Source organism: Mixophyes fleayi, chromosome 6 (assembly GCF_038048845.1).
Source record: "Mixophyes fleayi isolate aMixFle1 chromosome 6, aMixFle1.hap1, whole genome shotgun sequence".
Lineage (NCBI taxonomy): Eukaryota > Metazoa > Chordata > Amphibia > Anura > Limnodynastidae > Mixophyes > Mixophyes fleayi.
The window spans coordinates 69,762,123-69,780,128 of NC_134407.1; the positions used below are offsets into that span (position 1 = coordinate 69,762,123).

General features: G+C 41.9%; 1 protein-coding gene across 3 annotated transcripts; it reads left to right on the forward strand.

Annotated features, from left to right (window-relative positions):
• The first annotated feature begins 3,080 nt into the window (after positions 1 to 3,080).
• Positions 3,081 to 16,888, forward strand: MAFG (MAF bZIP transcription factor G). Of its 3 annotated transcripts, none has more exons than XM_075216800.1 (3): positions 3,081 to 3,499; positions 10,615 to 10,678; positions 10,773 to 16,888. In XM_075216800.1, the coding sequence occupies exons 2-3, from the start codon at positions 10,640 to 10,642 to the stop codon at positions 11,223 to 11,225; spliced, it is 492 nt and encodes a 163-aa protein (XP_075072901.1). In that variant the 5' UTR covers positions 3,081 to 3,499; positions 10,615 to 10,639; the 3' UTR covers positions 11,226 to 16,888. The 3 variants fall into 3 exon arrangements, with proteins under 3 accessions (XP_075072901.1, XP_075072900.1, XP_075072899.1); XM_075216799.1 differs by having other exon boundaries at positions 3,083 to 3,526; XM_075216798.1 differs by lacking the exon at positions 3,081 to 3,499 and adding an exon at positions 10,331 to 10,518.
• Positions 16,889 to 18,006: the final 1,118 nt, after the last annotated feature.

Here is an 18,006-nt window from a genome sequence, read left to right on the forward strand (position 1 = left end):
CCTTGTAAAAGGCACTGATTTAAAGATGTTCTTGCGATGTTATGCAAATTAGACTCCATACTAGCGGAACATCAGGGAGTCAAGTTCATTTATGGACAGGAATAGATTGGTGTACAACAGGGGTTGGCTTCATTAAAAAAAAGAAAAAATAACTTAAACCTTTTATTGAAACATGAGTAATAATCAAAAATACCTACATAAAGTTTATTTAATTCAAATGCATATATTTTGTATTTAAGATGATAAGCTCTCTTTAAATTAATTATCACATGAGATTTTCAAAAAAAAGAGTGGACATATTCAATGACTGAGTTCTGCCATGGAATAGTAGGAACATATACATACAACATAGCAACTTAGATATTGGGCATGGTAATGCAATTCAAACATGAAATTTAAACTTTGAATATTTTGACTGAAATTAACCTATTCTTTTCCTGCCTCCTGTACTAATAACAGAAGAAATTAAGAAAAGTGTAAAATTCCATCAAAGGAGGGGAAGGGGGGGGGGGGGGGGGGAGTACCAACGCAGGCTGAGTACACTGAACTTGTGCTTACTTAATGCGGCTCATGCAGACCTGCAGAAACACACATATACACGTATGTTGTGCACCTCTTTTGGGCAAATGCAAGTACACACTGGTGATGTACACCAGGCGTGTCTGCTGATTACAGGAGGACGCATCTCAAGATTTCTTTAAGGATATGTTACTCCCATTTTTTCGTCCAACTCTACATCAGACCTATAGCTGTTAAAGAGCCCTTAAACTGTATCCATCACCTACACCCCTGGAGCCTGCCATTTCAAGGCTTCTGAATATTGGTTCAGTCTATCGATTCTCTAGATACCAGTGACATCACTAGTTTATCATCTTATGACAACAGAGCCTGTTGCTAATCACTATCAAGTGACATAGACTGACCTATTGCTGTGCAGATTGCTTGGGAACCATCCCGCATGTTGAGGCCTTGGATGATGTGGAAATGCACAATTGACATTCTATGTAACTTCTAAAAATGCCAGCAGATCAACAGCAATACATAACTGTTTGGACATACTAAAGGACACCTGCTCTAACTAGCTGAAAATTCTCTGCAGCAGCTATCACTTGCCACTGAACCCTAGGAGCTAGCATATTGTTTACTGTGTAGTGTCATCCATCAGTGGGACACCACAACACATACCACATCAAGGAACTGGCCACTTTTGACAGCAGTGCCTGTACTCGTAAACGTACAACCCCTAGCTTTAATCAAACATTGCTAACGTAGCTGGGGCCTACACATCCCCTGGTGTAGAGGGAGGAAGACACTGAACTTGCTGGGACACTTAAGTTGGCCCCCCTTCCCCAAGTAGCAGTTGGTTTATTGTCTTTCACCGACTCCCTTTGGAGTGATCAGGCAAGACAATAAGTGGCCCCCAGCCTAGCAACCAATCAGGTGTAAGTTTAGAGTTACTAATCTCTGCAAGAATAAAGACAGCAATTCTTGTGAATACATTTCATTCACTCAATGTTGCAGTGGAATTGTCTATCTTTTATATTATTTACATTGTATGCCACTGGCATTTGTGAAATATAACAAATATGGATTTGGGAAAAAAAAAAAGGGCTGAACCACAAATAGATGAACATAATAGTACGGAGGTGCTCAAACCCAGTGCCTAAGAACTACCAACAGGCCATGTTTTCAGATATCTGTAGAAACAGGTGGGATAATTACTGATCCAGAGAAATAAATTGACTCACCTGTGCATGATTAAAGAAATCCTGAAACCATGAACTGGTGGCAGCTCTTGAGGCCAGACTTTGAGCACCTCTGTCATAATGTATATGTTGTTTTTCCATATATTCCTATCAAGTATACTTGTCACTGGCAAACAGTGGAAATGGACACTTTGGGCCTAATTTAGAGTTGGATGCAATCTACACTGAAATTGTAAGTGTAAATTGCATCCTGTAATTTACACAGAATTTAGAGTGGCACAAATCTTTAGATCTGTGCGACTTAGAATACTGTGCAAATTGCACAAACACACCTCTCTATCTGCCTTATGGGCTGGAGTGCAAGTGTATCATGCACAGCACCCTGAAAAGCAGATAATTAAATTTAAAAAAAAAATAAAAAATTGTTCTCCCTCCTCTCCGAACAGCACAAGGGTTTGTTATGCAGTTTGGGAGGGGGTGCACACTTTTTTTTTCTTTAATTATTTTTTACTTTGTTTTTCAAACATCAAGGTCTCTTGCACGAGCTGAAAGAATCCGCAAAAGATACATCTCCTAGAGACCTATTTGCGATTGCTTTCAACTCAAAATAGCATGTAATGGGCATGAACACACCTTTACATTGGTGGACTCGCCCACTACCTCCCCCGTTCTACCTCTCTAAGCGCAGAGAGGTGCAACCGGGAGATCCGTCTCTGTCGGCGGAATATAAACTGAAACGAATCTTTGGCTAAAATTGTTTTTTGCGCTGAACAAAAGGACTTGTGTCCGACTCAGGGGCAGGCTGGGCATGTGCCCTTCAGGCCGGTCCCATAGTGGGCTATCTTGGGCTGGGTCAGTGGGTCACCTACATGTTGTTCCCTTTAAAATAGGCTGCTGAGTCAAGTCTCCCCCCCCCCCCCCCCCCCTAGTAAAGCTGCCTTGCAGGGACAAAACCCAACCCAACGCTCCATTCACTGGGACCCGTGGAAACGTTTTAAAAGATGATCATCTGTTCTCTTTAACTTTCCAAACTACTGGGAAAATGTGAGAATGTAATTGGTCGCTATGGATAACACCATCTGTTCCCTCTATACCAGTTTTCATTATTGGTATAGTAATGCCTTATCCAGGAAAGCATCAACATCATGCATGGCTACAGAAATGCCACCCTGACTGCTCAGTGAGTGGGTAACCAATACTCCTATACATCACTGCTCACTACACTAGATCAGTCCCCTCCATGCTGGCAGCAAGCCTTCAACGCCTCTATCACTGTAATGCTTGTGCGTCTCCGTTCCTGCATTTAATCTGAACATTGCCGCTTGGAGCCTGAGAAGAAGTGTGGCTGTAGGGACCAATAGGAAACCGCAAGCTCCGTGCCGGCAGATTCCTATTGGTCCATGTAGCCACCCCCTTCCCGGTAGCGTCACATAACCACAGCTTTCGGCCGGTGCTGCGACGAATGGAGAGGCCCCGGGACACCCGGCACCGGAGAGACAGGCGTTGGATACCCGGGAATGAGGCGCACACTCTCATCTTCTCCGCACTGTGACGTCACAAGCCACGCCCACCACCCGATCGCGTTTCATGAATGGAGTCACGTGACCCAAACATCGGGTGACGTCTTCGACGGCGTGAGGTGTCGGCGTCTCTGTCCACGCGACCAGGTCAACGTCTTCAGGTCCGGTGCATCACATGACCATCTCCGGTGGCTGCCGGTGTGACGTGATCCACCCCGGGCTCCTCCCTCATTTGATGCATTACGTCACCACAACGACGATGTCATGAGGAAGGTGAAGGGGCGGAGTTGTGATTGACAGGTGCCTGTCGGGCATAGTGCGGGGGAGGGAGGGGGTTGTTTACCTGTCTCTGTATATCCATCTCATTATGTGGAAGGGCTTCCTGTCATTGCTGCCATTAGAGCTCTGACTCCGTCATGTGGCTGCGTCTCATACCCATTACTCGGTGTCTATTCTGCTTTCGTGTCCCCCAGACCCTTCCTCAATCTACCTGTGTGACCCCCAAACCCTTACTCGGCGTTGTGTGCCACCTTACTCAGTTCCTATCTGATTGTGTACCTCTAAAGCCTTACTATGTTTCTACTTGTGCTCCCCCCCCCAAAAAAAAATATATTAAACAGCATTCAACTTGTGTGCCCCCAACTTTTATTTCTCCTTTCATTCGCTTTGTGTCCTGTCTCATATTCTTTATCACACTTTATTCTACTTGTGTCCCCCATTAAATCTTCCTTCACTCTTCATTCTATCTTTGTGACCCATTATACCAGTCTTGATTTATACTATGTGTGTGTTCCCGAAATACCCACTCCCCCTTTCTTCTACTTGTTTCCCTCCAATCCTGTCCCACTTCATTCTAGTATGTGCCTCTAAATGTCCCCTCACCCCTACTTCAATCTACTTGTGTGTCTACTCTGCATTGTCAATATGTTATGTTGGTTTCTTATTATATAATATAATTATATTTTGGGGTTCATTTACAATAAGTAGAGTACAAAAACATTTATTCTTCTGTACCTACTGCTCTTTGCATAAATGTGCCAATTTGGATGGGAGTGTGGACTGTGTCTGTAAACTAACTATGCACTATGGACCTCATTTAGAGTCGGACGCAAAGTCTGTTTTAGGCGCATCCAACAAAAAAACACTACCACGCGTGTGCAGAAATCCCCAAATCCGCCTGCATCTTGGACGCAATTAACACTTGCGACAGCTTGCGACTCACTACAAGAGAATGAGAGGAACGCAGAATTGTGAAGGCGTGATCATGTAAATAAATCCTAGTCGCAGTGAGGCGCAGACGCAACACACGTCAAAACAGGGCTAAAGCTGTGCGGCAGGAATTAGGTGGCGCAAGCGTTAGCTAGCTGCAGGAACTGCTCGCAGCTTGATAGAGTATTAAGAGTGGGACGCAACTGGGGTTGCTTGTCACTCGTAATACCCTACCAAGCTGCGTCACACTCCCACTCCTACACTTCTTACACGGACTTTGTGTCCGACTCTAAATGAGGTCCTATAAGTGCAAAGTCATGTTTAAGCACTGCTTACCTATGTCCTTCAAAGCTGATTAGATTTACTGCACTTTTATGTTTAATGGCTTGTTTAAATTTGCTTTTGTAATTAAACTTAGGGGCTAAGAGGGCTGTATCGCATGAACATTTTGTGTTGGATAACTACTAATCCTATTGATATCCAGTGGGCAGAATTGCACGCCAATGCTGTAGGTTACCACCGCCTTGACACGAAGCATAATACCTTGTGCACATAGGTTTAATCTTGGTAATCAAATGCTGGTGCAAGGAGGGGCACATTCTGGTTTTAACACCACTTAGCTGATGTACATGAACTTTTTTATGTCTGATTCATTTCCTCTAATTGACTGTTCTTGACATTCAGTAGTGAAAGAAATAGTGCTTGACTATATGAGTAGTTTTGTCTTTTGCTGCTACGTTTTCTTAAAACCATACGCTAAGTGCAGCAAGAATGCATTGACAACAAGTGTTTACACTGAGCATATATGCTCTATGCTGCGTTTACCCAACTCCTCCCATCCTCAGGTTTGGGGACCAAAATCTAGACCTTCTGCTTTTTGCAAAAAGCAACCTGTATTTCCGTGTACTTGGATCACTGTTGTAGGGCTGTCAGATAGCTTTCTGTGTCCGATGCACTGGCAGAGATGACAGACAGAGTGGCCTGCGATTCATTTAGGAGATGGGTGTCATTACTGTCAGTGCACATAATTCCACAGCTTGCAGACAAATCCCCTACAGTTGGGAGAAACATTTCCCTACACATACCAGATTCCAGACTTGCAATTCAGTATGTGTTGTCCTTTCCCATCAAATTTGTTTCATTTGGATTTTGGTCAAGCTGCCTGTAAAGTGTGACTGCCTGATGATCTTGTGAGCAGTCATTAAAGATTACAGTTGATAGCTAGTATAGACACATATTTCCTCCAAAAGACTCAATTTTTACTCTTAAAGCTCTGGTGTTATTTACTGTTGCAGTGATGGTTGACCTGATATACGTTAAGAGCTGCATGTGTGTCCGTTCAACCATCAAAAGCAGCCCAAAAACGACCCTGGCATGTTCACATAACTCATTCCAAAATGCCCCTCACTTGCTCCACAATTCCACCACACTTGCCATAAAGTGTACCCATATGCTCTCAGACCCCCAAAAACTATAAGATGCTTCATGTACAGCAGAACACCCCCACATTCCTCTCAAAAATACCCTCATTCCCCACTGCCCCGCCCCACCCCACATGCCCATTAGACCTTCCTACATGCACATTAAACCTCCCCACATGCCTTTTACGCTTCCTCCACAGTTCTCACACTTCCTTACTTTTAAAGATGGAGCCCGCAGAGGAAGGAGGTATCTCATATTGCATTTCCTCTTCCTCCTCCTCTGGTATGCTTGCTGAATTGTGCAGAGGAAGTCACATGATGCAGATGTTGGTTGCTCCCGGTTAGTCTTATGGAGTGAGATCTGGAGCTACCGACTGGGGTCCGCAGATAATGAATGCCTAATTAAGACTTTATATGAGTAAATGGAGCACACAGACTCATACTGAGATCTAGCTGCTGTGCAAGTGTGTTGTAGAAGCACAATGGACCTGCACATATATTTATTCCAAGTCAATAGGACATAGAGAAAAATATTAAAGACTTTTTTTATCTTCTGATAACCTTAATTTATGGGCTGGTACTTGACCTTCTGCAACTTTTATTACACACATAGGGCTTGATTCATGTTCGGCCATATCTGGCATGATATAGCTCTGTGCAGGCCCGTTACGCCAATGAACACAATTACATGTAGTTCATGTCCGCAAGCAACTGACACTACTGCCTACGACTTCAGAAGCAGAACGGGGGAGGGAAGGGACGGACTAACGTAGGCCATGTACAGTAAGGTTGACAAGAATATTCCCAAGGCGCATAAAGTGATGTGCAGGTCTAATCTAAGAAAATATCACAGTTTCAACAAAATGAAAATGGCAAAACAATTATAATTGAAAAAGGCAATCTAGTAAATAAATCAGTGGCACTGAGTACATGGTTTATGCAGGTGTCCATACAACTCTATGGAGCAATGCTCTGATAGGCATAAAATATACAGGTGAATGAATGAATGATTCAAAAGTTCAGTAAACATCTAGATGCTTATAGTGAGAACAAATACATAAATCCATAAGATTAATTCAATAGGGATCATGCAGTAAGTGAGGAAGCTGGTAAGGATAGCATGTAATCTAGAAAAGTCTCTCCGCAGGGGTGGATGCTTAATATAAAGTTTGGAAGTGCTATTTTACACACATAAAGTCTTTGTTGTTGGTGAAGTTGGTTAAGTGTGAGTACAATCCTGGTGAATATGGTGCCTCTCTATACAGTATTAGCCTTCCAGCTCACAGTGGGGTTGAGTATAGAGCTGCTAATTCAAACACAAAATAGTGTTTGATGTTGATGTGATTAGTACATTGTGGGTATACTCCTTATAAGTATTGTGCATCTCTATACAGGATTGTCGTTTCAGCTCCATATAGGTGCTAGTAATGTAAAGTCTGGAGGTGTAAATCTGACAGAGAGCTACGCGCTCTATTTTCCGTTGGCGGTAGTGGGACGGGGTTTATGGAACTTACGCCTATGATGGATTCTTCCCCAAGTCTCCCGGTCCTGTTGTGTCCCTCTGTCATGGCCGGATTAAGACACTGTAGGCCCCTGGGCTAGGGGTACTGGGGGCCCCCCAGTAATATCGTATTGGGCATACATCACTTGACAAATGCTTATTTTAATATACCTATTTTAATTTATCTATGGGTTAATGTACCTTATGTATGTTCAACAATTTGTAGGAGTGCAGTAGTTTGAACATAAACGATGGTTTATTAAGGTTAAAACAATGCTAACTGGTTTTAGCATAGGTAAATAATAAATGGTTGTTACAATTATAACCAGTTAGCATTGTCTTAATAAACCACCATTTGTTTTCAAACTATTACATTCCTACAAATTGTTGAACATACATAAGGTACATTAATCCATAGATATTGGGGTATAATAGGGAGCGCTGGAATACATTTTACTTACCTGCTTGCTGTCTTCTTCCTCTAGCGGCACCTCTTCCTTCTTGCTGTCAGTGAGGGCATGGCGCTCCCTGCACTACTTAGTGTGGTCAGGTGACATGAGATCAGATCACAGTCTTACGTTTGACCCCCTCACTAAGCAGTACAGGGCGCGCCATGCCTGCACTCACAGCGATTGCTGCAGTATGAAAAAAAATAAAATATATATATATATATAACATTGCCAGCAGATCTTTCTTAGGGGCTCCCCAGTTGCCAAGGCCCCTGGGCTATAGCCCATAAAGCCCCGCGGTTAATCCGGCCCTGCCCTCTGTCAGTGCTGGGGTGTGTGCTGAGCCGCCGGAAATAGCGGTCCTAAATGCGTCCACTGCTTGACAGTTCTGCTAATACTGCGAAAATAGTCTTAAACTGGTGAATAGAGTTAGAAAGCGAGTGAGGTCTGAAAATACAAGCGGTTCAACTCTAGAGTAGGTGTGATAACCAACACGTTTCACTCTCAAAAGGGCTTCATCAGGGATGTTTGAACATGTACAATAAGGGTGTTCCAGTGCAGATGCAGCCAAATCTCTTGCACCCACTACAGGGCAGGTGTAAATGCCGACTGATAGTGATGACTGAGACGGCATAGTCTGAGTTAAAAAGTACACGTATGTGTGCCACTAGCTATCACAGAACTGTATGCAACTAAGACATACTTTTAAAACGCATTGTATGTAGAGTACACATTGAAAGCATCTTTATGTCATTAATGTAGAAAAACATTATGAAAAATAAAAATTATATTTGAAAATAAACGTTTATACTGTTAAGGGTTATTTTATGCTTAAATAAAAGTTTTATGCAACCTTTTATTGTACTTACGCATGTGCATATAATGGAGTCTGTTCTACAGCAAGTACTGTTTAAGCACAGCGTATTTCCACCCAGATTCAAGTCGATACGTATCTTGAGATACGCTTGGGTTTGAATACGGCCAGAACTACGCACAAGTTGCATGCTCTTTTTAAAGTTAGGACATGAATCGGGCCCATAGTTTATTCTCTCTAGCTTCACACTGTGCTATTAATCCATACATTTATATTATCGTCTTGGATCCCTAATTCCGGGAATGTGTTTGAGTACTTCCAAAGAATTTCAGATTTATTTTTTTACGCTGAATTGTTTCAGTTTATGAAATAAGAGGAGGTATTTCCCCATCTCGCTTCATTGTTAAAGATAGCTCAAAATATAATAGATTGATTACTAGGGCTGAAAGGATCAATCCCACATAGGTTTTTATTTCTTTAAATATCAAGTTAAGTATCTATTATAGCATGCATCTCATAGTCATTTTTGTTAGCTGTCCTCTTACAAATCATTATCACCTTTATCATAACCTCTATGGAGGGGAGACCAGTATGGCTGCCAGTCACACACAGACTCGCAGGCCTCGTCATGTCATGGCAGAGGGGAAAGAAGGATTTAAATTCCAGAGTGCAGACAGAGCTCAGAGGGCTGTTCCAAAGCTTCTCTGCTCACAATATCATGTGACTGTGTTTGCCATGGAAGCCACGTGACACTGTAAATTGCAGAATTATAAATTATTAATAGCAGTCTGAAGAAACAAACCCCAAGTAAACATGGTTATTACTAAGCTTTTTCTTATAGCCTGCCATAGTAATTTATGGGGGATGGGGTGTCAAAAAGCACACCTAATTGTTTCATGAGTTTGCTGCTTTCGTTTGTTTCTATAAACCCATTACCTACCTTCTTTGCTATTTAAACTACACCTGTCTTTTATTGCTGTAATGACTGGAGATGGAATCCATTGTTTGTGGTAGTGGTGGGGGGGGACGCACCTCCGTATGTACCGGTTATTTGCATGAGGAGTAGTTTTGCAAATTTGGGGAAGCCATATTCATCATTGCTAATTTTATAGCTGCACAAAGTAGCTGTGACTTAAACATTTAAGCAAGTAGGAGAGGGGCATGTATCATAAAAAATCTATGTCCGTAATCTATCTCTGTAACCTATTACCTCGTTTTTTTGTTTTTTTATTGTGAAGTGGAGTTAGCTTTTAAATGACAAGGACTCTATAGTTATGTTTCAGTTTAACCTGACAACAATTTTTCAGATTACCTTCTCTACATGTAGGTTGCCAGTCTGAGCGGAGCATAGTAACTGAATTGTTGAGTCATGCGTTGTTTGAAAGTCATTTATTTACATATAAAGTAACATGAATGAGGTAAAGGCTATTCTTCTTTCAGAAATCCTCTGTATGTCATCATAGTGAATCATATCAAATAATATCAACTTGTTTTCTCATTTTAGTCTTTAGCAGAAGAAAACGTGATTGAAAGAAATACCTAGGTGTATATATTTTCTGACGTTCTGTTTCAACTCCTAGTTTGAAACTGTGTATAATGAAACTAATGTTCTCTGGATAGTGTGTGTGTGTGTATATGTGTGTGTGTATATATATATATATATATATATATATATATAATATCACACATACACACACAGGATGCTGTGTGCTGTTGTCTGATACCCATACTCTGCTGACTCAGCATGAATCGCCTGCTCTGTTCTTCATCCCCTCCCAGCTTATTTTTAAAGTTAGGTTCCCTGGGAATTGTTATTGGTTTGTGCCCTCTCAAAGGGCAAAGTCCTTATTTAAGAGTGAGGTAGAGACCAGGACGTCTGGGCACATTGACAGCAATAGGTAAGGGAGCAGGTCATGTTTGGGAATAGTGAAGAGATAATTCCTCTTTACCTGGTTGTGGTGGTCATTCTCACACATTAATCTTTCTCTCTATAGTTTGCTGACACACAGTTCCCAGGGCATGACGACTCTCAGCAAGGGAAACAGCAAAGCTCTGAAGGTAGGAATCCCTGACCATAATTTTCTACTACACTCAGCTGTCACAGTATAAATTCTTCAAGTGTCTTAGTTACTCCACCTGTGTTTATTTGCAGGTGAAGAGGGAGCCAGGGGAGAATGGCACAAGTCTTACGGATGAGGAACTTGTCACCATGTCTGTTCGGGAGCTGAATCAACATCTTCGCGGTTTGTCCAAGGAAGAAATTATACAGCTCAAGCAGCGCCGACGCACACTTAAGAATCGAGGCTATGCAGCGAGTTGCCGAGTGAAGCGCGTTACTCAAAAGGAGGAGCTGGAGAAGCAGAAGGCAGAATTGCAGCAGGAAGTGGAGAAACTTGCATCTGAGAATGCCAGTATTCGCCTGGAACTGGACTCTCTGAGGTCAAAGTATGAAGCTCTGCAGAACTTTGCCCGGACTGTAGCACGGAGCCCCATCAACCCTCCGAGGGGACCATTTTCACCTGGCATAAGGCCTCTTATTCCCGGCAAAGTGGCCGCTACTAGCGTCATCACCATAGTCAAATCTAAAGCAGAGGCACGGTCTTAGGGCTGTGACAATCTTGAATGCACTACTCACCTTCCCAAACTTTTTCCAAAGCACAAGTACCCAAAGATTTCCTTGACTGCAGAAGGGATTTCTCAGTTCCAGCTTGTGAAGTAAGGGAGGCTGGGGATTAAAATCAATATGTTATAGTAGAAGTTTGGGTTTTGGGTGCTGTGGCAGGGAACATGACATGTCAGCATTTATATCTTTGCAGCAAGTGGGAAGTGACAAATGGTGAGTGGTCACTCACCACGCAATCTCTAAGCACTTAGTTCAGCCATCGGCCATAAAGAATGCAAGAGGAGGAGCTGCAAATCCATCAATGTCTACGCATTTGTAACCATCAACTTTAATTTCCACCCGCGAAAAAACCATTTGGATTTATTTGTGTCTAGAGTTTCCTGTCTTGTCGAGCTGTTAACCTTTATTTATAAGTGTATAGTGTGAAGTAGGTTGTGCCATTTGTCACAGGTCAGTATGTGCAGTTGAAACAATGGAGTATGCAGTGTTGTGGGTCAGTCTATATACTGTGATGTCAGGTGGTTCTGCTTATTTGTGGAATTGTGACCGATGACTTCTAGAGTGTTTGTGTCTTCTTAGGTTTCACATGTGTTGTGTAACTTGTAATTCCAGACTGTGCTGCAGCTTTCAGATTGTATTATTTTGTGGTGTGAGATTGTGCATCTTATGAGACAATATGCCGTTCTGTAACGTCATTGTGTTCTTTTGTGCTCAGTGCGGAGTTGTCACATGGGTTAAAGATTGTTATGGATGTTTTCGGTATGGTAGTGGTATCCTTTGAAGTTGGTGTTTCTGTGCCAAGCATTAGACAGCAAGATCTGTTCATCCTGGAAGGCTTTTAAAGTGCATTATTAGGAATAGCGGTCTGTGAGGATATATCCACTCCAGTTAGTCATGAATTCGGCATGTTGCCTCAATACAAATCTTAGGCATGAATCCTCACAGGTACCCCCAACTTGAGTACAGTGACTTTGGTGCCAAATTCATAATGAAAGCAAGATACCTTATCATTGCTCATTGAACCTTTACTTTTTTTCCACTTGCAAAAAACAGTATATTTTAGTGTTATAGGATATATCCTAAAAACTACATATCATTTGGTGTTTATCTTGTTTTTATTTTAAACAGGGCAGTGGGAAGGGTGATAAAGGACAGATCCCAAGAGTCCCAGGGGATATATGAGAGGGTGCAGGATGCCAGGAGAAGGGAACAAGATGCTGAGAGAGAAAGGGACAAGATCCTAGAGGAGGGGACAGGGTGCCAGGAGAGGGCAGAGGGTGTTGTGTCAGAGAAAGGGTTGCAGGGCACTGAGTGTCAGTGGAAAAGGAGATGGATTTTTTTACCTCCTCTCCCTTCTCACGTTTGATATCATTTTTTGTTTTCTTTTGTTTTTTTGCTTTTTATATACTGCCCCCCACCTCCAATGTAATGGAGAAGGGAACACCCTTGTGCTTTACTGGCAATCCCAAACCCTCCAACTACCCACTTATTTGTTTCCTATAAGTGCAGCACATTTATGTAGCGTTTCATTATCATTGCTGTTTGCAGTGGTCTCATGGCCTAATGGAAACCTCAGCCTGTTTGGGGAAGCTATTTTGAATTCCTAGGGATCACTCCTCGAACATTAAAGCCACTGTGATTAACGGTAATAATGAAAGGGTCGTTATTTTTAACCGATCAAATTTTTATTGGACAGAACAAAACTGATCATGTCGCTCGGTCATTCAGTCACCAGGCTGACAGTTTTGTGGCCACTATGATGTAGATGTAGAAGGTTTCCTGAAATATGCTCTCTGAGCATTCTGGAATGTATTGGTTATTCTGCTGTATAAATATATACAGCATCATATTCTACACTGATTTTAGTAGAGTCACATACTATGTTAGTTTGTTACTTGGCTTAAAGCGTCTTTGTTACTTACACTCTGGAGCAGCCTTTTTGTGAGCTGAACCAATACTAATAACAAAACTTTATCAACAATGACATCACTGAGGCAAAATGCACAAGGTGCCTCCGTGCTGTAACTATTTTCTAATTAATTGACAGGCTGCTTTCCCAAGATTATTGGCTCAGCCCAGGGGCGGATCTAGAAAAATTTTCTACCCGGGGCGATTTAGGCCCCGCCCCCTTTCTGCCATCTAAGGCTGCCGGCGGCTGCACACTATGTGCAGGTCCGTTCCGCAGTGACAATGTGCTGCCTGGCTGCTGTGATTGTGTTTAAAACACAATTAGAGCAGCCGGGCAGCACATTGTCACTGCCGAGCGGACCTGCACATAGTGTGCAGTCGCCGGCAGCAAGCCCCTGCTAGGGGGGGGGCGATTGCCCCGATCGCCCCCCCTGGATCCGCCACTGGCTCAGCCCACAAAATGGCTGCCTCCACTGTATGTAGGTGACTGGAATATAGTAGTAGTTGTAGGTTTTGTTTATTTCTGAAGCTTCAATGAAAGACAAAGCAGCACATTATTTGCGGTATGAACACATTGTATATTGGAATGTGTGTCCGGCGCCTCTTTGTCAGGAGGTCAATATGTTGGCTTACGTTGTAACACGGTACAAATACCACAAATGTGCTGCAACCAATAGGATTATAATTGTGTCTGTGCAAGCCAGGAAGAGAGCCCTCCATACCCTGTTTTCATGTCTGCATTTATTTTGTCTACCTCGTATGTGCCTATTTTATGTATGCCCTGTTTTCCACACTATCTGGCGCTGCAGAGCATTGTGACACCTTACAAATCAACAAAAATAATAATAAAATGCCAGACTAATAGCCAATACCTGATTGCTGACCGTGGGTTGTAGCATGTTGTCTCTGCATACCGTGTTACAGAATACACTTTTCTAGTTGCTGCTACCAGTTGTACATGTTACATTGTATTTAATGATGGTTGGGTTTTTTTTGGGGAGGGGGGGGGTGTTCGTCAATTTTTAATATCATAATGCTCTTTTTTTTTTTTTTTTTTTTTATTTATAACATAAAGCGTGTTGAAAAACACATGCAATAGCAGTAGCAAATATTTGGTACCATACATTAATTGTGTGCATTCAGATGATGTTTGATATTTATTTCCACTGGAAAGGGTATGTTTGTATATGGCTAAAATCTTTCTTTTTGAAGTAGGATGTGTGCAGTACAACTCAAGCAAAGATGATGGCTTGTTATATACAGTCGGGCATTCCCCATATAATGGAATGCATGTTGTGTTCTTATTCATAATGTGCATATATAAATTATCCCCCTATTTGCAAAAGCTGCACTTACACCTACTGAAACCAATGTACTAACATGCTCCTCCACCTAGCCAGATCCCCAGGGGCCGTTCTTCCCTGGCCTTCATAGTCCATCAAACGGTTACTTAGATATGTCACAGACAGACAATGTACAGGTTATCTTTGTGCTTCCTCCAGTGAACCTATTTTTACTAAATATGACCGTTCTGTAGGATTAATAAAAAAACTGTGACTCCCCATGTTAGGTAGGTAAGACTACTGGTAGCGGTTACCACATGGCCTAGTGTGCATTAAAATGGCTCCGATTGCCGCTTTTATTTTGTTGACCCTTGCAATTCATCTGATCACTCTTCATGACATTCTGGAGTATATGCAAATTGCCATTATAAAAAGGCAGCATACTTTGTGAAATATAATATTTGTGTCATCCTAAAAACTTTTGGCCATGACTATAGTTTCAGGCTCAGGGCGCGCTCAATTAAATTGCATATTTTACCACAATAACAGACAAGTAGAATTAGCTAGCTGTGCCTTCTTCCTGGATAATCATGGCTGTGTTGAATCTATATCAGATTGTTCACCTGTAAGTGTCAGATTATCAGTTATGAGCTCATCAGCTGGAGAGAATTAAATACACTGCATGGTTTGAGTGTACAAATAAACTCTGCTTTATTAGTTACAAGTCCCTATCTATATAGCAAAAATCACGTATTACAGAAAACTACGCCCCAAAAGGTTTTAACCACTCATGTTCCCTTCACACAGATGTTAGTATATTTTCTCATTATCACACAAGAATATTCCACAGGGGGGGGGAATAGGCTTATCTCCTGTCTGGTATGTCCAAGGTTATAAGCATAGCCTTGCAAATAATGAATTACTCCTACAAAACAGGTGTATCTAATTGTATTTAAGCTATAACAGAACAAAATGGCTATAAGACAACAAGATGGCGTCAGCTTAGCAAAATCACATTTCTCAGCTGTGACAGCCTACTCTCCTGAAGCCTTGTAGGGAGATCTATAGGATTACATTTGTGGCCCAGTAAGCCAGTACACAGTCACATAAATTCTGAATACAATAATTACACAGGGTTTAGTGCAAGACAGAAGGAAGCCTTGTCCATCTCATAGCTCAGTTTCTGATTTGTAAACCTGCCTGTGTTTACAGTTGTCAACTATACCCTGCTATGAGGGCAGCCTGTGTGATTTTGACTCACTAAATACAAGCAGACTTTGAATGCTTAACAAAACCAGATCGATGAGAGATTTTACTTCCATAATACACTGTTTGCTGTAATCTGACATACACTTTGGGGTGCCCTATAAACTTATACACACATAGAAGGTTTCTTCTTCATGCTTACATTGTCTTTGTTGAGGCTTATGCACAGCTAACTTTGTCATATTCTTTTCACTTGTATCATTACCTCAGCCTTTAGTGGACACGTTGGCATTAGCCCGTGACTTGGACTCACTAGATCAGACAGGTAAGACTGTCAGCAGCCTTGCACTTGCCATTACCTTAGTTTCCATGGACAGATCTTAAAGGGGATGCTCACATTTGCACAATCCCTCCTAAAGAGAGGGACCAGATTTATGACTGTTTAATTCACTGCAGCTTCACTCATTGCTGTTTTAACAAATACTTCTATTGAAGGGGTATGGACAGATTCAGTCCTCCAGTGCTGTGTGAGCAGGGATTCCAGCTTCAGGTAGCGGGAGTCCACTATGGAAACCCCTGCATTTGCTTGATAGTTTATATTAAGGAGCGGCTGTCTAATAAGGGGCTTACTGTAAAACAGTAACAAAATGTACACGTTATGTTAGCTAAGTAATGAGAATGGAAACCTTAGTTGCTGTCTACAGGGTTTAGCGATATACATTTTCTGCGGTGATAATTAAACCTGTATCTCTGTGGAGAGTACAAGCAAAAGTAGGAGCCTGATGACATTATGATCCATGAACGAAATTGTAAATGTGTTGAGTAAAACAATGTGGCCCCTATTCAGCGTGCTGCAGATCAGTAAGGCTTGTTTATTCCGACCGGCCACACTCGCCTTCTGTCATTAGGTGTGTCTTCTTATCACTGATACAGGTTGTTTCAGTAAACATATACTTGTATTTATTGCTAAATTATTGTAGCATTTGTAGATAACATGAGAGATGTATATGATGTTAATTTATTCATCTATATTTGGGATACCCCTTTCCAACATTCCTGGCTTTTTCCTATACAGGTTACTGTAGCAGTCTTTCAGAGATCTACCTGGAATAAGAGAAATTGAGGCTTCTGGCATGTTGGAAACTCTTGAGGATTTGGGTTTACCCCTGTTGTATATTATATGTATGTTTGATATAAGGTCTATTTTATATTATATATTGCCAATAAACATCTTTTAAAAAGCTGTAATTGTGTATAATGAGTGTGATCCTGTAGTTTTCCACGTTCAACCCAAATTACAATGTAATGTTAAATAAAAGCTCTAATGTTTTTTTCTTAATTACAGGCAAATAAAAATCAGGCAATAATTGGTTACTACCTTGGGGTTCTGCTGTGGTGCAAACAGATCTGGGGGTAAATGTATCAAGGTCTGATTTTTTCAGCGAGTTAAAATCGCGATTTTAGTCCCCAAGGTGCCAGATGTATTAAACTGTGATTTTTACTCTGATCTTAAAAATCGCTGGTCATCTCTGGCGATTTGCTGCAATGTCAAACACTCCTGTGTTTAGCTAACTATCCTATGTTTAGGTTAAAAATCCCATAGGCAACACGCTGCTTGCTAGCGTGGCCACTATTAACCCTAGTGCTGCCAGCCTACTGCTGGTTGCGTGAAAATCGGGGAAAAATTTGCGTGGGGTTCCCCTGATTTTCACTCAACCAGCATTAGGCAAACCAGCCTCGGGAGGGTGGCACTATAGCAGGGGGACACACGGCAGGGGACCCCCTACCATAATGACAAACCAACCCCAGGCTGTTCAGCGCTGGGCTGGATTCCCTAGGGAGTGTGGTCCACCGAAAAATACGAACGGGCCCCCCCTCTAGGAATAACCATCCCACTGCTGAAAGCACTAGGGCTGTGGGTAGTAGGGTAATAACGGCAAAATTTATGTGGAAAAAAAACAAATGGACGTCATTTTGTTTTGTAGAACTACAATTCCCAGCCATGCCAGGGTGCCCTAAACAGTCTGGGCATGCTGATTCTTGTATAACTACAAGCCCTAGCATACCCATGGCAGCCAGGGCATGCTTGCACTTGGAGAATTACAAGTGCCAACATGCCCTGACACCCATGGCTGGCTGAGACATGTAGTACCACAAAGCAAAATGTTTGCAAAACCACAACACCTTGTTTACAACCACACACTTTTAATAAAAATAATAAAACCCCAATAAATACACTAAACACCCTCATTCATACCACGTACATGTATTAAAAATAATAAACCCCAAAATACTTACCAATCTGATTTCTTCCTCTTTTGTCAGCAGCTTTTAATCCCAAAATGCTTGAACTATGTCCCAAATAA

Bases quoted from the DNA above. Each gene is read 5' to 3' on its own strand.
- MAFG (XM_075216800.1), top strand. From the start codon at position 10,640: ATGACGACTCTCAGCAAGGGAAACAGCAAAGCTCTGAAG. The intron at 10,679-10,772 runs GTAGGAATCCCT...GTTTATTTGCAG, and splicing joins GAAACAGCAAAGCTCTGAAG to GTGAAGAGGGAGCCAGGGGA.